Source organism: Hippoglossus hippoglossus, chromosome 20, assembly GCF_009819705.1.
Source record: "Hippoglossus hippoglossus isolate fHipHip1 chromosome 20, fHipHip1.pri, whole genome shotgun sequence".
Taxonomy (NCBI): Eukaryota; Metazoa; Chordata; class Actinopteri; order Pleuronectiformes; family Pleuronectidae; genus Hippoglossus; species Hippoglossus hippoglossus.
Genome location: NC_047170.1, coordinates 15,557,816 through 15,577,029, shown reverse-complemented (window position 1 = coordinate 15,577,029; position 19,214 = coordinate 15,557,816). Strand labels below are relative to the sequence as shown.

General features: G+C 43.3%; 2 protein-coding genes across 33 annotated transcripts in view; both read right to left on the bottom strand.

Moving 5' to 3' along the window:
* Nucleotides 1-9,832, bottom strand: part of scrib (scribble planar cell polarity protein) — a 57,546-nt gene extending 47,714 nt beyond the window's left edge. For 7 of the 25 annotated variants that reach the window (XM_034572339.1, XM_034572336.1, XM_034572341.1 and 4 more), the window contains exon 1: nucleotides 8,671-9,776. In XM_034572339.1, the coding sequence (XP_034428230.1) occupies nucleotides 8,671-8,829 (159 nt within the window). In that variant the 5' untranslated portion in view covers nucleotides 8,830-9,776. Of the gene's footprint in view, nucleotides 1-8,670 lie in introns of all 25 variants that reach the window. The other 18 variants (XM_034572332.1, XM_034572331.1, XM_034572337.1 and 15 more) reach the window with 10 other exon arrangements.
* An 892-nt stretch (nucleotides 9,833-10,724) lies between these two features.
* puf60b (poly-U binding splicing factor b) lies at nucleotides 10,725-18,377 on the bottom strand. Of its 8 annotated transcripts, none has more exons than XM_034572362.1 (12): nucleotides 18,257-18,377; nucleotides 17,620-17,716; nucleotides 17,289-17,384; nucleotides 16,835-16,924; nucleotides 16,267-16,317; nucleotides 14,840-15,001; nucleotides 14,638-14,730; nucleotides 13,201-13,414; nucleotides 12,888-13,120; nucleotides 12,202-12,316; nucleotides 11,480-11,727; nucleotides 10,725-11,387 (listed from the first exon to the last, which is right to left on the bottom strand). In XM_034572362.1, the coding sequence occupies exons 3-12, from the start codon at nucleotides 17,364-17,366 to the stop codon at nucleotides 11,088-11,090; spliced, it is 1,584 nt and encodes a 527-aa protein (XP_034428253.1). In that variant the 5' UTR covers nucleotides 17,367-17,384; nucleotides 17,620-17,716; nucleotides 18,257-18,377; the 3' UTR covers nucleotides 10,725-11,087. The 8 variants fall into 8 exon arrangements, with proteins under 8 accessions (XP_034428253.1, XP_034428254.1, XP_034428255.1 ...); XM_034572363.1 differs by having other exon boundaries at nucleotides 17,620-17,713; nucleotides 18,257-18,319; XM_034572364.1 differs by having other exon boundaries at nucleotides 18,196-18,293.
* Between the last annotated feature and the right edge of the window lie 837 nt (nucleotides 18,378-19,214).

The following is a 19,214-nucleotide window of genomic DNA, read 5'->3' as shown; positions in this document are numbered from 1 at the left end:
GCTAAATTATTTTGTGCAATATTAAGATCATTATTATTTTTAAATATATATCGTGCCTCAAAGCTACTTTTATAAGAATTTCTTTGTACAATGAAATTTACATTAATATTAACAAAGCTCTGTGCAGGCAGAGGCAAGAAGAAAATGCATTAAAGCCAGACACTCAATCAACACTGAGGATGAACAAATTAAAACAAACTGTGTCTACACTTAAAATCATTAAAAATGTCTATACTTCGGGAGTTTGTGTAAGTAATTCCAAGTGGATTAAGGTTTCAGATCTCCATGGTACAGAAAAGAGTAGTTGACAGACGGGATCTGAGCAAATCAGAAGAAAAACAATAAACTGAATGAAACCCTGGTAAATAAGGGAGTCACAGTGGATCAGACTGGAAAACAATCTCAAGAAACACTAAACACTATAGACATTACAGTTAATGATACACCTTAATAATCTGCTAGCAACACACAAAGAAAACATGCTTCAATAATTCTGGCTAATGGCAGGAAAATTCAATAGTCTGATCAATATGGAATAGAAGCAGACAGCAGAGCAATTTAGATAAGTTGTAAATGATTATTCGGTCAATAATGGCAAGTGATCAGGAAATTCAAAACGCAGAGCGATGCAACAGGGCCCCGATACTGCATAGTACACATTTGGATTATTATCAGTCAGCAAGTAAATACTAGAGCACAAAGTTGATCTAGAAACACAAGTTTGGACAAAGTTTTTGTGGCAACACATTAATGGCTGCTCAGCTGTCTCACAGAACAAAAGCCACGCTCTCAGTATCCCCAGATATTACATATTATATTTTACCAGATAGGATTATGGTAAATTTATTCAATTTTTCAAAAATCAACAAGTACAACGTAGTAGTTTAGAGACGGTCATCAATCGCTGGATCTGGGAGAATATTCTCCCAAATGGAGCCAAATGTTTTCACTCTGGAGACTTGTGGATGAGAGGCTGTGAGATAGTGAGTATTTAAGTGGTGCAGACACCGCCATCGTGGTAGTAAACACTGCGGCAGCCATAACTTTATAACTGTACTCATGTGTCAGGACTCCTGAGCTATTGGGCTTAACATTCCTTCATGGGTTGGAGCCACATCTTGTAGGATTACGGAGAAACAAGGAGATTTACATCATTTATCATAAACACCCTCAGTTCGAGATACTGCGAGCTTTTAAGCGTGTGTCCAGGAGGGAGGAGAGTGCACGGTGAATGCTAAAGAATTTTTTTTCCTCAAACCCCCTGTTGTCAAGATCCCTACATGCTACACAAACAAGGTCCCGAGTGGAGATGGTCTCACAAAACAGGGCATTCCTCGGCTCACTTGATTATTCCCACTTCCTGCTCAGGGAGACGCTCCCAACAAAAGAGGAATCAACAAGAGAAACACACGCATCAACAAATCAGACTAGCTAGACGATGACGCTGAGTGAGTGCCTGAGTTGCCCCACGGAAAAAATAAAAACCAGAGCTTTGTGTGCATTGAAGCAAGCACTAACCCAGACTTAAAGTCACTCTGAATTGGCCACCTGTTACTAAAGACAATATAAAAGCTGAGCTGTTGTTGTGGTAGCTGTTGTGTAGGGAAAAAAAAAACTATGGCTGATGGGTTAAAGGATTTAATCCAATTTCCAATACTAGAGCCGGAGATATGAGAGCTGAAGGTGACGGACGGGGACACATCTACAGGCAGTGGCGGGAAAAAAACACTGGGGTGAGGATGTGAGGGCTATCAGGTTTTACAGCGACAGATAGAGGCCTTCAATGACTGTGTGTGTGGTCAGCAGATAAAGGCTGGTATTTGTTTGTGGTCAGTTTTAATGTCATCCCAGGTGACCTATTCCCCCGCAGCCCCCTGACGGATTAGCCTCAAAGGGGCCATTTGTGTGACAAAGAGTGAAGATCCTGAGCTCCTGTATGATCGAAAGGTTCGAAACAGCATCAACCCCCAAAGAAATGTCAGGGCTGAATTTAACCACTCGAGAACTCACGTGTTCGTCTGTGGCCGCTTTCTCCTTTGGAGTATGTGGCTTTAACATAACCGGTTTAAATGTGCCAATGCCACAGGCAGAAAATGTACTTAAGCAGAATACACACTATGGATGAGCAAATATAATGTAAAGGTTGGTTACAGATGAGAAGTGAGTACATGTTTACCAAGCAGTTTTAAAGTACTCTTATTGTATCTTATCATGTAAATACAATTTATTTAAATTGTATTATTACTGAATCTATCACATCGTCTTTATTGCATTGTATTATTTACTGAACTATATGTTTTTTTTCATTGAGCTTCAATGCAAAGGTTTTTCACTTGTTCACTTGTTTGTACAGTGTGACAAATTCAGATCTTTAAATCTTTTTGTTGTCTTATTTCTTGGCAAATTAATTATATTTTTGAGGTTTTGACTGTTTGCTGGTCAAAAGCCAACATCTCCAGATTTCACATTGAAGTAATGAACTGATCAAGAATGTGATGGTGTTAGTTAGAGCCTTGAACTGATGCGACTGAAGATGGAAGACTTAGAAACCATTTGCTTGTAAGAAGGATTTAAACTTGCCACTCCCTGCATCCTAATACAGGCAGACCTGTGCCCTTTAGAGCTGATGTTTATTAAAACACTGGTTGCTAAGTGGATGAACTCAACACACAAAATACACAGTTGGACAAAAAAAAAAAAGACAAAATGGTGTAAACCTGTCCATCTTGTCCGTGTGGACTTAATGTCTGTCGCCAACCGATCTCCTATCCTATCACAGTGCTGCAGCAGCACAGCCACAAACTCTCCTTTATCACAAACAGCTGCCACCGCCATCAATTATTCACTAGAGCTTTGCCTCCTTGTTTACCTTTGAGGCTGGTGACCGAGGCCACAGTGCATGGGAGACCGGCGAGCCAGTGTCGGGTCCAAATCACTCCGCCACTGCACTGAGGTAGGGAATCGTCGCACGCATGTCACGTGACGGCCCAACCTTGTATGGGAAACGATACTGTGCTGAAAGTAACAGGGACCACACAGGGTGGAGCCAACAGTATACTAATGGGACCGTGAGTTTCCATGTTTCTCTGCCTCACAGGCTTGTAACTATTGATTATTTCCATTATTGAATGATGGATGGTGATTGCTTGCATCTGTGTTTTCTTTATATTTATAGTCATTTATGATAACATTTATGGCAAACTGTGAAATATCAGGCCACAATTAAAGGTCTTTGTCATAGAGATTGGATCACGACATCTCAGTAGTATATATTCTACTCCCCAATATCGATAGCGTCATTGGCCAGGCTTGTACTTCTAACTCATTGTACCGTTTTACTCTGGATGTAAATGGTTAAGCACAGATTGAAGTCTCGAGGCAAAGAAGCTGCATTTGAAGGACAATGACACTGAGGAAGTGGTCAGTGCTGTAAAAAAAGAAGCAGGGCAGGACATTAAAAAAACACTGTGTGTAGCTGTCCATATCCATGTTACACTGATGCACTGTCCGTGAAGAATGCATCATTTCTTTAACAGAAGGAGGGAGATTGTGTGAAGCAAAGCAGAAGATTCATCTGCACTGTTTAGAAAACTCCAGGGAACCGGCAGTTTGCTCTGTGACCACTTCTCATGGCTGCTTCCTTCCCACCTGACACGACATATCAGCCCAGACTCCAGTGTTCACGGATGGATGCATGGGCCCTAACATCAGAGCCCCTGAGGACTGAGGATCAGTTGAGCTCAGCTCGCAGATCAACTCCTCCAGTGGATGTGCGAGAGCGGCCCCACTCCCTCTACCCCCTGTTAATCCTTCTCCGGAATAAAATAAACCCCCCACCACCACAACATACTCACTCTCTCCCACACACTCACCCACACCTCCCTTTACCCCTCCCACTAGATTGAGGGGGAGGGGGGCAGGCAGGATGTGAGGACCAGCTGGTCATCAGCTCAGACAAAGAGACCTGCTGAATGTGCTCCTGCATCAAAAAGAAAGTCCGGACTCGCACACCGTTGTTTCTTCGTGGCCTTGGCAGCTCTGGATCTCTCACTTTTCAGGCACTGAGTCACAGCCCGACCTGCATGGGGGGGGGGGGGGGGGGGGGGGGGGGTGTCTAAGTACAAATACCTCAACTTCTGTTTTTATGACTGATGTAGTCTTCTACAGTCAAGATGGGGCCAGGTACGACTGCAAAGCGAGGAAATCTTAAAGTCTAATCTGATGCATTAAAAACAAACCATTCACACCACAAATCTTATTTGAGATTTACACTTGGTGAACAACAGCACCGCTGACCTCAAAACATTTCACCAAAGCAGGAGGGAGAAGAGCAGAGGAGTGAGAAAGAGCTGAGCTAGAAGAACAATGTGGTTTTTTACTGCAGCGAGGTCGGTGGCAGGTGTAATTTATCTTAGGTCCTAGCCTGGTTCAGCCGCTCGCTGGGGAGAGACAAACCAGGGCTCCCCTGTAGAGTTCACTGGAAACTGAAGGAGGGAAGACACAAGGCCGAACTCGACAGGACACAGTGAGGATACAGTAGGGAGTGTATGTGTCATATATTATTAAAGCAATCCTTGTTCATTGCGCACCATACTTCAGGTTTCAAGCCCAGGCTGCATTTTTCTGACACCATAATTAGCAATTATACAGAGGATAGGTGGAGCAGCTCTTCATGCTCAAATGTGACAATGCTATTTTCTTCTTCAAGATAAAGATTTAAGAAACAAAGACACATAAAACAAAACACTGCACTATTCAGACTTGGGTAAACAATGGTGGACCAAATCACATTTAGCACAGCTGAGTGACGGGGCCTACTTTTGGTTTTACTTGACCCGAAGCAGAACGCACACGAGGGACTCCAGAGAAAAGGGCTCAGATTGTTATCAGTGCGTTTATGTGCTCGAAAAGAAAACCAAATGGCAGAAAAAGCAGATCCCAGAGGAGGCGTTCAGTGAAACGCACTGGCCTGTACGCAGGGGGGGGTGCGTGTCAAAACTGTGGTGCTGAGGGGTGTTTTCACGGCCGGGTGAAGCCCTAATCTGCCCTTTAGCCACAGATCTGTTAGCACACACAGAGAGGACACTGGTGACAGCTGAGGATTACAAAAACTGCGTAGTCATCCCTCCTATTTATCATGCACATATACTTCCACAGCAATCAGAGTGCAAAGTATGTAAACATAGGATTTTTCCTATTTGGTCTAAACCTGACGTTCACTTACGACGCTGTTCAATTAAGAATATAACCTGAAATCAGTCGTGTATCCACTGTTAGCCATGACACGTGTCCTTCATAGGCCCAATATTTGCTGCTACGGTTCTGACATTTCTAGATCTGACAAGTGTTGAGACTGGAAATCCGTAGTGTAACATATCAACTGCACCTAGTAGTTCCTATTAGGTAATACTACTGGGAGCAACATAAAACCTGTTTCGCAAAGTCTGGCAGGGACACACCCATTGGAATATCTGTTCCCCTTTTCAACTATGGAAAAGCCAATAAGAACAAATAGATAAACGTGGTTCTGTGAATGTGTAAGAGCTGATGCACCTGCAGTCCAGTGGTGACTCCAGGGAAAGGGCCCACCTTGTGCCTTTAAGCAGGTGCAACTGACCTACAACGAATCTCAGAAAATGATCATTTGGGTCATGATATACTTAATGTAAGCTTCGTCAGAGGCAGGACAGGAAGAGCCATGACACTGGATATGAGGGAGGCGATCAGACTGGTGAATGGACTTCTTTGTAACCTGTCATGGGACTGGAGAATGGCTAAAAATTTAATTCCCTGTTCCTCAACATGATCTTTGAAGCAGGGCTAGTTTTCCAAAGTAGCAAAAGAGAAATTCACATCACTTTATTGCAAACTTTGCTCCTTAAACACAGAACTAGCACCCGCCAACATATATTGTTGAATACAACTTTTAACGAGATTATTTCAAGCAGCTTGTGAATAATAATTGACAGAAACATAATCTATAAGTATCAATGCCACATATAAATAAATCTGTGTTTTCTCCATTGCTGCTTAAGTGTCATCATCATGGCTCCTTGATGGTTAAACTAGCTGTAAACACACAAAACAACGCACTAATTAACACAAGAGACCCCATAAGGGCAACCTGAGATTAGTTTTTGGCCAATGAGAAAAAAGAGCCGCAATGCAGCATTAAGAGCTAAAGATGTGAGGGCATGAGGGGAATTCCCGACCAGCTGCCCCCTCAACAGGTTCCATACAGTCATTTCATACAGATATGTCACAATATAAATGCTTCAGGTCCATTTAATAAAAGAAAATCACAGCCTCGACCCCAGAATGTCCCACAAAAACAAGAATAAAGTTTCTTTTTTTGTTAAACATTAAATGTTCTTGATGTGACGAATGGAGACATAATTACCACAAAGAGCGTAATCTGAGATTGGTGGGCAGTGGGGTGGGGGTGAGTCACAACAAAGTTAAGAAACTGTCAGGACGTCTAAATCTCCATCTGTTCACTATCTTAAACCCCAACCAGTAGGATCGAGACCACACACCCACAGCAGTGACACACTAATTACAGCTACACATCACGCCTTATTGGTCATTATCACTTTAAAGAGTTTCCAGCTTGCCAATTTAATGGCTCCATCCATTATGGTATTGCGTATTTCAATGATTTCAAAATGTAAGTGCACCCAAATTCACCTGACTGAAAGTAATCCTGTTAGACGGGTGTGCATGCATCAGACTGTGTCCCCTGGGTCAGCCAATAATCGAGCCGACATTGTGCAGACTAGTTTGCTTTGCATGAAAGTCGGGCTCATTCACGGGTGCACGGGATGAACCGAGATGTTAGTCTGACGTCTAAAAACAGCCAAAGATTGACAAGTAAAGTCCACAGACTCATCTCTGACCTGAATGCACACTGACAAGAAAGGGGCACGCAACTGTAAAAGGCGTTCAGACCCTCACCCGCTTCTCTGCTCATTATGGTAATACCATCATCATACAGTCAGTGGTTTTGTTCCTAGCTGTGTACGGGCCTGACCTCTCACACTGCTCCCCAGCCGAAGCCCCGCTGACTCCTCAGGACCAGAGAGGGCCCGTATGCTTTATGTCTGCACGCTATGTATTCACGGCGACCACACGAGACATTCTGTCACCATGCATTTGTGTCTCCTGGGTGAATCCGGCGACACACCAAGAGGCAGGGCTGCTTAGTTGGCTGTCTGCACCAAAGAGCTTGTGCACAGCCTGTCATTTAGTATTGCAGGTACACTGTGGATGTCTCACAGGTATGAACTCAGAGGTGGGAACGTGCACTGTCTGCAGAGAAGCCTCATCAGGCAAAGTAGGCCTTCGTTTTATCGCCAAGAAACATCCCCAACCCATGAACGGGATGGAAAACAGGTTAAATACTGATCAACTACTGAATGTGTGTCTTTATGGGCTGATGTGTCCATCTGTGCCAAAACCCCACAGCCAAATTTGTGTCCTGGGGGTAGTTATGCAAAAAGCTGCCTTTATCTAACTAACACAAGGAGGGCTGATCTTAAATATATTTATCTAACAGCTTACAGGAAATGAATTGTTTCGAAAAGCGCACCTTTCTGGGTGACTCTTCAGTGTCCAGACTTGTTTGGCATTTGTGATTACAGTCTATTTTGTGTTCTGAATATGAGGCGTGTTCACCAAGACAATGAAAATGAAAAGTCAAAAGTGGTTTCTTGAATAAGTATGAATCTACTGCCAAAAAGACAAACAAAAAAAGCTCTATTGTTTAGGATTCCCAGGAGGCAACAGGCAGCCCCGTGTCACCACTTCAGCCTCTGTCGACATTGACAAGTTAACAATCTTAATTAGTGAATGTGCCACTTGTCCCTTTCACCACTGACCTAAAGCCATGAAATGTGAGAGACCAACAATGTTTACTACTGACCACTCTACTACCGCCGGCTGGCTATTCATAGAAAGTCCCTGCTCCATCACAATCACAGCCAGTGCCTCGTCTTGATAATGCAAAATGCTAAAGATTAGTAGGAGAGGAAATAGTTAAGTGCCGCTCTGAAGCAAACAGACGGACAGGAAATCTTATTCCCTCTTAGAATAAACTCTTAGACCATGCAGAGAACTTTTGACATGTTTTAAATAGTGGGAGTGTGGGTGGGGACTGCATTGAAGCTCATTCCACGCATGCCTTCCTACGCTGCATCCAATCCAACTGGCAACTGATGCCCTTACTACAGGCAACATGGTGTGTGTGTGTGTGTGTGTCAGCTGTTTATCCTCTGGGCTCATGATTGATCAACAACCCCCCACCCTTGATTTTCCCCTTCACTCAAATGTTCTAGCAAATACTTGTCCATGCATTCCTGCAAAATATGTGAAGCGTTAACTGCTCGCAGAGCTTCTCCCCAATCATCACGACTCAAGCTCAACTCTTCTGAGACCCCTGAGTGGTCTCAACAAAACAAAACACTTCACTGCAGCCCAGTGACAACACCAATCTCCCAAGAAAGCCAGGAAGGAGTGTACCTGTGATGCAAAGTACCCGAGCAGGTCATATCCTGCAGGCTTTTCTGCAGCTTATGTCGCCTGGCCTCTTCTGCTCAACACATGTGAATGAAACTTTGTGCACGTGTGTGGTGGTTTAGGCTTCAGTGTGTTGACAGCCTGGACCCTGCGTACCTTTGGTAGCTCCTTGAGCTGGTTGGCATCGAGCAGGAGCTCTTCCAAGCTGCGGCTGTAGCGGAACACCTCATCGGGGACCGTCTGCAAGTTGCAGTGCCGCTTGTCCACCGACTCGACGTGGCGGTTGCAGCGCCACAGGGGGATACACTTCAGCATGTCCGGCCGCCGTGGGGGGGGGAAATTGGGTCGCCGGTGCTACTGAGATCTCCGCATCGGATGGGGGGGTGGGAAGGTCGCGGGGACAGCGGGTGGGTTGTTGGGGCTCACTCAATGTCAAATCACGGTGTTCTCCCCTGAAGAGGAAGAGGCCGAAATCCACTTATAGAGACGCGAAATTAATCCCCTTCGATCGGTCAGCGATGTCCCGCAGCGTCAGCCCCGCCGCGTCCCGAGTGCTGTCAGCGGCATCCACCTCCGGGAACGACTAACCCTGTACACACGGAACCGAGGATCCCCCTCCTAGTTTGGCTTACCGCGTCGCCTCGCTTCGTCCACGGGCTCGTTCGCACTGGAAGCAGCGTTAGCGCGTTCCTGCTACCGCCGCCGTCCCTGGATGGTGCTGGACCGAAGCTCCGTCGTCGCTAGCTGGGAAAAACACGCAGCCGAGCCCGCTACGCACACACGCAGCTCCCGGTGTCCCGCTCATGAGTGGCGACGGGCTGAATGCTAACACGGATATCGCCCAAAACACCGCGAGCGCGAGTCGGCGGAGATTAACCCGCGGTACGGCTGCGCAGGGGACGTCCTCGCCGGCTGTGTTGTTAGCAAGCTAGCTCCCGTTAGCTAACCTCGGCTGGCGGCTGGATGAACGCCTTTGTGCTTAGCTACCTCCGGCTAAGGGCTGTGTCACGAAATGCTACGGAAAACCACCTTCTTCAGCCGGTGTGCGTCGGTGTCAACATCCCCCCCTCAAAAAGACGCGAGGGAAACCCGCCCGGTGGCTGCTCTTTCCTGGGCGACGGGTGGTACAAAAATGCCAGCGAGCGAGAACAGGGGCTTCAGCAACAGCCGCGCTCCGACACCCCCCACCTTGTTGAGCCGAGGCAGGCCGGTTTGGCGTGTGGGGGGCTGGGCGAGGGTTGAGCCGGAGCCCCGCCGCTTTGCGCCCGTGCGGCACAGGGCCACACGCGGCTGTGGAGCTCCATCCAGCGGCGGGTCGTGGTCATCACGCAAACATGAGAATATCTAACTTATCTCAGTGTTCCTATAATGACTGAAAACTTTATTATAAACTTAAAACCTTCTCCCTCCATGCTCCATTCATGTGGTGACTGCACAGGCAACTACAACACTAGCTGGATGATCATGTGCCTTTAGACACATAGTATATTATCCAATAGTGTCCTGGAGTATTAAAGTGAATAAAACCAACTTTTAATTGCTGTAACAGATGCTTCTGTGCTTGATGACATGTTTAGCAATTTATGTTTTTTAATATATTCTTCCCCCTACTCACTATTTGGTTAGTACAAGTCTGGATTGCACAGACAGAATGAATTTAATGAATCTGCTGCAGTGATGCTAGTTTCAAATTGCAGTATAAGAAGCGATCAATAAAACTACTATAGTCATTATTTTACATTGTTGAACGTGACCAATAAACAAAATAACTGTTCAGTTATACTGTAAGGTAGTGGTTCTCTGATCCGTGAGAAGTTTCCAGTCATCCATTAGAGTTTGACATATTGGTAGTCTGTGTAAACTTACGGATATTTTAATGCATCTTTAATATCTTTTTAAGACGTTTATCTTGTTCCTGTCGCTTAAGTTAATGATATAAAATATCAGGCCATGTCAAATCAGGGGGGTCCCAGAATATTTCCAACCATTAAATGGTCCTTGGTTCAGGAACAAATTTAGAACCTCTGCTTTAAGTTGTTTGGCAAGTTTCTCAGTTCCATGTACAACTAAGAAGTTGCTTTAAACATTTCTGACTTAATTACTTAGCAACTAGTAACTTCCTTACCTATCCTTTGCTAAGTTCTACAAGCAGAACACTGGAAGTGATTCTTCATTCACAACCATTAATAATAAAATGCATCACACTTTTTTGTGGACAAACAATAACCTTTTAATCATAGAAAGAAAAAGTGTTTACGAGTCCTGGCATAATCATGAAAGAAAATAAAAAGTAACTAAAGCAGGAAAAAAATAATAATAACGTTTTACAATACTGGATGACAACAAAATTTAAACTTGCACCAAAAAGGAGCCTTCACAGATCACAAAGCATAATGTGACACAGGAGTATTTTGAATGAATCCCCCCTCGATGAGGCGGTAAACATTAATATCAACAGCAATATTAAAAAAGAAAATAAAAATAATTACAGGGTTCAGAGGCCCGCATCTCTAGCTGCAATGACATAGGCTGACATGAGTTTGGGCGACAGGTATAGGGGCTGGTTAACCATTTTATGCAGACAGGTCACTGCTGTTGAAACGGTCTTGGTCGTACACCTCTGCCACAACTTTGCGACCACCGAACCAGCGGTCATTTAGGGCCTGGATGGCTTTGTTCATCTCTGAGGCCATGGAAAACTCTACAAAGATTTTGACAATAATATCTGCATCCTCCTCTTCTCCTTGCTTCTCCTGGTAAATGATGACTCGGTTGACGGAGCCAAACTTGCCGCACTCTTCCGTCACTTCCCCCTCCAGGTCGTCGTCGATGTCCTCTGGTCCGACCATATTTCGAAGCACCATCACCGTAGACTGGAGGAAACAAACAAACACAAATCATTAAAAGGAGTAAATAAAAGTCTTAAAATAATTAATTTTTTACTCCCTTCCATGCTGAATCTCACCTCTGATTTCCTAAGAAGTTTCTGCATCACCATATGTCTGGCACTACTGCCTGAGATGCTCATGTGCTCTTGGTCACTCAACATTTCCTGTCCGGTTCCATCTTGAAGCTGCTCCTCTTTCTCCTCCTTCTTCGCCTGTAGGCTGGAGCCACCGGCTTGATTAGACAGGACTGGTGGCGATGCAAGCACGGGGTTCACAAGACCAACCTGGGGAAGCACTGGTATGGGAGGACGCACTGGTGTCACACCTGTTGGTAGAAGACAGACGTGCAGTCAACTGTCCAAACACTCTTAAAAAAAAAAAAAAAAACACGCTCAAAAGAAATAAGCATGGTTAAGTAATGCCAATAATGAATAAACGATAAGTGTTAAACATGACAATGACAAAATCATTGTGAGGGTTTTGACTGATGAAGCTTTGAACCCAAATTTTGCTAAATAACCCAAATTGTTGGATATGAAGAGAAACTGGAAAATTCAAATGGAACGATGGAGGATAACGGGAGAGGATCACGAAAAGATTGATGTTTGTGGCCGGTAAATTTATTTGAAAAAACATACTAATCATAGAAGCGTTATCCAATGTAAAACAAATCAGGCGGTGGAAAAAAAACGTGCAAAATTGTTGAAACCAGAAAGGCGCATTGTGTTTAAAGCGGTTCGTTAAGATGAATTAAGCTCCTGCTTTGATGAAAAGCTCCCTCACTCATCTTTATACCCACCTGTAATGACACCTGGTGCCTGGGCAGCCATAACAGCCTGCGGTATTCCCATTTGCTGACCGAGAAGCTGGGGCGCAGCTAACGCCCCCAAGACTGATGCCCCGGCTACAGCCTCCTTGAGAGAGGGGGGCCGAAGACATTAGGTAAGGGAAACACACAGAACACAGCACAAGGCAGCACAGTCAACGATCACAAAGCATGGCACAGAGTGAGCTCAACCTGGCCTCTTAGTGAGAATCACAAACAGTATTTCAGAATTACAGATTTAATAAACAATCACCGATTATTCTTAGCAAGTCAAAATATGTTCAATCATAACACAATCCTTCACACTGATAAATAACGGTAAAGGTGCTAGCTAAGAGAGAAGACTCTTAGCTCACACCTGATCAGTGAATGGGAGGAGCATTGATCACTAATGTTAAGATACTATGTATACTATACAAACAACTTAATGAAATACTTAAATATGTGTACAGATTCTGTTAGTTTCACATTAAACTGGAATTTATGAAAGATTACACCCACAATGCCTTACATTTGAGGGCAGTTAAATTGACACTCTGTCAGGGCATCTACTATTTTCAACAAAACTGGCCTTCTCCCAGTCACGTCAATTAAAGTTTTATGCCCATGTTATCTGTGCTTTTTGGTGTCAATTCTAGCTAAATCTGGGTTATATTTACCTGGAAGGCCATTAAATCCCTTTGGAAGGGATTCATACTTGCCTGGGCCGTTATCTTAGCAGTGGCTGCCGCTGCAGCCACAGCTGCAGCAGGTGGCAGACCACCAGGGGTTGTGGGGGTCAGTAGGGGTATGGGCGGCGTCACTGCTTTGCCCACCCGTAGATACTGACCCCCCAGGTCAAAGAGGTTCATAGAAGACACGGCGTCCAGGGCTGATTGAGGCTTTTCATACTCTGCAAGATAATAAAAACAGTAGTTAGTAGCAGAGCAACAGCAACGCTAGAGCACGAGCGAATGAGGGTCCCCAGCTCACCAATGAAGCCAAAGCCTCGGTGTCGCCCTGTTGTGGGGTCTCTGGCTAACGTGCAAGACTTTATCCTCCCGAAGGCCTCAAACACACTCTTGATGTCATCATCCGACAGGTCAGGGTGGACAGATGCCACGTAGATCCGGTTAAAGGCGCGCGCCTCCTCTGCCAGCTGGTCAATGATGGGTTGCGCCTGACCGATGTTACTTGGCCGCCCAACCTATAGCACAGATCATACCAGCAGGGCTATTGAGTGTGGAGTTTCTAGTACCAACCGAGAACGCACTATCGCAAACTGTATATCCCTGCAGAGCTAAGTTTCGGCAGCCACCGAGTTCAGTCAAAGCCACTCTTCATCTATAATCATGACAAAAAGCTGACCTGTCAATTATCCTCTGGTATTGCTGTTGTGCATGTCCATTACTTCACTACAACCTGATTAAATGGTTCAGATAGTGATCTGAAATCTATGTCTAGCCTCATAATTCGCCACCAGGCCACCACGTACAAAACACTCCAATAACCCATCTAAAAAATAAAGGGAATAAAACTAAATAAATTATAATAAAGTTCCTAATTCATAAAGCTTTGAGATAAAACCTGATTAAAACAATAAACTATGGACAACAATTATTTGCACTTTTTGAGAGAATTTGTTTCAAATTTTTGTCAGTTGAGCACCAAAATTTGACATGATTTCAATCACCTAACTGTCACTTAAAGTTATGTTCACTAAATAAACTGTTGGCACTCAATCGTGACAATTAATACATTTTAAACCGAATTTCAAATATTATTCAAAAAAATAACTGCATCATTTAAGAAGTACAGCTTCAAAAACACCAGATTTACACAGCGTGACTAGCTGAGCTGGTGGCAACACCGAAAGGGGAACGCAATAAATGCCTTATGCTACAACTATGCATTCTGACACCTCACTTTAACCACAGAACTGAGTTCCCTATGTAACACGAGCATATATGTGCGACTGGGATCTGTACTACAGATGGGGCGGCCAAGCAACACCAAACAGGCGCAGCCCATCATCAGCACACCATGGACACGGAGCGATGCCATGGACCGCTGGGCATCGTACTGCAACTTGGTCACTAAAACAGCCTTGATGACATCATGGAAACACACAACACGAGCAGACAATACACTAAGCATACACCCAGACATACACACGCACCTGGAAATCAACAGACACAGACAAGCAAGAAGAGAAAAATTAGTAACACACAGGTCATTTAAGAATCACAAATGTAGTTAATTTACTAATTGACTCAGCATTCCAAATGGCAGGAGGGAATCCAAAACTCCTGTTTCAATCAAACTACATCAAAAAAGGAACAGTTATAGAACTTGAGATATTACTTGTGGTTCCTTTGATTCATGGTATACTAAGAATTGGAGAGATCCCAACATCTCCAGACAACTAACCTTAATGTTTCGCCCCCCCAACATGACTGAGTTCATCTGCTCCAGAGCCAGCTGAGCAGCTTCTGGCACATCATACTCCACAAAGGCAAAGCCCTGTACAGTCAAACGAAAAGAAAAACAGAACGTCAGAAAAAAACGAGGTCTATTACTAATTTTTAGCATTAAAATTAAAGCGAAGCAGAAGAATTTGTATGATACTGACCTTGTGTTTCATTGTAACAGAATCCCAAGACATGTCAATGCTCTTGATTGGACCGAAAGGGGCAAAGGCCTGTCTGATGGTGTCTTCACCAAGCTCATAGTATATGGAGCCCACATACACCCGGCACATGATGGCTAGAGCACGTTGCCTCTGAGCTGCCACCTGCCAACCAGGAAAAACATCACACGATAAGCATTAGAGAGTAAAAGAAAGACTAACACAACCGCTAATAATAAATGTGTATTTTCTACTGTGCTTGCTTTTCCCAAACATTGTTAGAGGCCAATTCACGTTAGGGGGTCTGGACAGGTAAATAGGGTAATAAGCCGATACTGTAATCAATGGAAAGAAAACTAACATGTATAACAGTTATAAAATACTGCTGTCACCACTTGTAATTATAATCTGGCCTCTGTTCTGTTACTACTGAACAGGCATATGGAGGAAAACACACCGAAGTGATTGACATGCACAGCCCTCACAAATATTTTGCTTCAGTAACTAACCTGTAGTCCAGGGATGAAAGTAAGGTAACAAAAGTAATGGAGTTCAATCGAAATCCATACAAAGTCTTGATGAAAGCATTTCACACTTTCTTCTCAAGTCTAAGGGGGCGCGATGGTTTAACCACCAGAAGTTGCTGTGTTTTACTGTCTGCTTCTGTTCATTTCTTTCCATCACCAACAAAATATTACATGTGCCTTATTCAGGACATAGTGAAAAGTTTACTTGTTCATTAACAGATAAAAACTTGACTTTGAGATGGCCAATAAGATCCCTGTTCCTGCAGTTCTCATTTTGGGCCATTAAAAGGGATTGCTATCCCTCTTTCATCCCATGCCAAGAGCTTTTTTTTATAAATGGAGCAAATGCATATTTTTGAAAGAGACTTGACTTTTCTCACATTTATAAACCCTTTATTTAAATCCTCTAAAATCCCTTTAAAAAAAGGTTCAGTGTGTAGAATTTAGTGACATCTAGAGAGGAAGTTGCCTGTTGCAGCTGAATACCCATCACCTCACCCTCCCCTTCTTAACATGAGAGAGAACCTCTGGTAGTCTTTAGTTGTCATAAAAACTCAAAAGGTGTTTAGATTGTCCAGTTTGGACTACTGTTAAAAAAAAAAAAACATGGCGGCCTCCGTAGAGAGGACCCGCCATCTTGGCTATCTTCTTCTCAAAAACACTAATGAAGATTATCCCAATGCAACTTAAACAAGTGCTTCATTGACTAACAGTCATTCATCTCACACTGAATTACGGACATAGTCTCTTATTAGCAGTGAGAAAACCATGTTTCTTACAAAATATGCATTCTTTGGTTAGATAAAAGGCAGGGATTGTTGCAGAAGCAACGAGTAAAAGAAGGGTAACAGTCCTTTTCCATTGGGAATGCGCACAGAAAAAAAAATTTAATATGCTATTGACCGATTGTAAAGGTGAGAGAGGATCTCCAAAGCCCATTGTCACTGCTGCCATCTGAAAGACAGTAAAGACGAAAAAAGTGCTGAAAAGTAGGTTAGGTATCCCCTAGCTTTGCTTTTTCAAAAAGGTCATTGTTTTGCTAGATAAGCAAAAGAGGTTAGGCTAAGATGATATTCAGACCCTCCATCTAAATAACATACAGTTTGGAGAGTTGTCTCCCCTATCTGAATTATTAATCACCACAAGCAATACATATAAACAGGTCCCCTTTAAAAATGCAAAGCAATTAACATGAAATCCAATTCTTTCATGACGATCTTCACCATCTGAAAAAGAGCAGAAGCAAAAGCAACGGGTACACGTTCTATACATGAGATTTGTGTTTCAGAGCATGGGGGAGTAAGACTTCCAAAGGCAGCTAAATCAAAACATACTTTCGAGACAACGGATGTCTGAATTACTGAATTATTATTAAGTATAAAAGGGCTAAGATACTCAAAACTTCCAGGCGACACACCCAATACAATTCCCCCCTTTTAGCAGCGATCCAAAAACTTTCCACACATCTCACCTGCAAGTTGGTGAGCTGTTGTTGCTGATGGGCAATGGTCTGCTTCACCAACACACTCTTAATGCTTTGTTCCATGGCATACTTCTTTGCCTGAAAAGGAGAAGTAATTAATTTGAGAAAAACCTCATCAGACATCTGAGCAGATCTTTCTTCCAACAATGGGGCCTCACTCATTTTCAAAAGGAAACAACCAATTTAGACTTCTACAGGTTGTGATTATATGTATTTAGTAATTATGGCTTCATTCTTTCTGTCTGAGGTCAATGTTATGTGCCTACGTGCGTCAAACTAGAAACCTGGATGGATATATGTGCACAAAAATGTGGAATTTTGCAGGAGAAACAAGGTTATAGCAGAAAAGTGATAAGCCACAACATAAGTGATCCTTAATATGATATTCCCATCACCACTATGGGTACATTGATATAGATAGTGTATGTGAAGGGTGTCCTACCCTCTGAAGTGCCTCCTGCTGCTCTGGAGTGAGAGGCGGCAGGCCAAGCTTGGAGCCTGTGCCCTGTCCATTCTCCATCGTCAGAGCTTCACCTCCCTGCAAATCAGAAAACGGCAATTCGCACAAAAACTGAGAAACTTGGTCTGCAGCGCCAACATCTGGCTGCATGAACATCCACAGCAACATTTAATCCAATTAACAAAAAAAACTGATCCTGCATTGCAATCATAAGTCACATAAGCTCACACAGCACAGGTAATAATTGAATATGATGGCATAAAGAGGACATACACCCGGATTCAGACCAGGTCGGACCGGACGAACTCCTTACCTACGCAACCCGCTAATGGCTGGGTCCACCAGACTGAGGCAGGACAGCCCCCAAGGGGAAGATGACTGATGGGGAAGCTTTAACAATTCAACAACTTCTAGGGGAAATAAAAAATGCCTTCAGACTAACAAATATATATAAATCAGGCAGCTTGCAATTATTGTTGTATTACAGAGCAACGTACAAACAGCTAGCCTGTTTTCCCTTGTACTCTAATCAGCGGACGTTAGCTTGAGACGCATGGATGCTAACCTAACAGGCTAGCTAGGATAAGTAGCAACAACGGACTTTGGTTAACATTAGCAGGACAGGTGTTGAGCTAATATCGGACATTAACTAAGATTTGACTTTATTACAGCATAATAAATCGAAAAGCATGATTAGAACAAAAGCACAGCATTAGCAGGGCCTGGTCTCGGATTCGCTTACCAACCGCGCTATCGTTATTGTTAGCAAGCTAGCTCGGCATTCACTACAATGGCGCGGGAAGTCGCCGTTTTCTCCCGCTAAAATTGACTGTCTATTTCCTGCGTATTTCTCGCGGCGCGGCTGCACCAGACCTCGCGTGCTACTTACACCTCATCCACCCGTGGACGGAACACGGCTAAATTGTCTCTTTATCGAGGAATTTAATTACCGCAGACTCCGTCACCGCCATGAAGCACACCTTCTTCAAGAGGCCCACAGGATGCAAGTCTCGCGATGTCACGCTGTCGCCGCCGGATATCGCGATACCGGAACTAATCCTCGCGATGATTGTACAGAGTGCTCGTCCTGGACCTTTTCAAAATAAAATGCTTTATTTCATTGAGGTTGTGTGACCTGATTATCAGTTTCTCTCATAGACAATTTCCCCCTGTATTATGATGATACAACATTATATCTTTTTTGATGGTACCTCCAGACTACTGTGTTTAGATAGCTGATCTTTAACAATCTTTAATATCACACTAAAATACAGCTTTTGACTCAAATTGTCCAGAACTACAACTACCCAATAATTTCATGAGCTTTGTAGACTAATACTTATATAATCTGTATTGGTTTGATAATTTTATTCTACATATTTATCAGTAGTGTCATTATGTATTTTAATAATTCTACTAAATTCTACTAAATGTATTATTGTGCTTGTGCACTCACTTAAAAACAACCTTAAGATCTACAGTTCCGTTCTCTAGATGAATTTGATCATACTTGTGACATTAGGACTTGATGTGACCATTAAATGATACCATACTCAATATACTGTGTATATATATATATATATATATATATACACACACACAAGTATTTCTCAGCACAACACAGCACTAGATGAAAATATTATGAATACAAATATTGTAATAATTTTAGACAATACCAACATTTTACATATAGTTTATTGTCATTTAATTGATTGCAGTACCAACGATATTTAACAAAGGTTTAAGTGGAACACATCCAAAGGCAAGTTTCATTCAACAGAGTCACAGGAAACAAAAGTAATCAGACATAATGTAAGACTGATATGGATTTTTTTTGTCATGTTTGCGCAGTCTAAACATTCATTTCCTTGGTCAGGTCCCGGTGGAACCGAACTGTGACTGAGAAAA

Excerpts from the sequence above, each read along its gene's own strand:
- puf60b (XM_034572361.1), bottom strand. The coding sequence starts at position 18,277 with ATGGCGGTGACGGAGTCTGCG. Across the intron at positions 13,415-14,637 it reads TGGGGGGGCGAAACATTAAG|GTTGGGCGGCCAAGTAACAT; the intron begins GTTAGTTGTCTG and ends TCTGTGCTATAG. Across the intron at positions 11,728-12,201 it reads GGCACCAGGTGTCATTACAG|GTGTGACACCAGTGCGTCCT; the intron begins GTGGGTATAAAG and ends TTCTACCAACAG.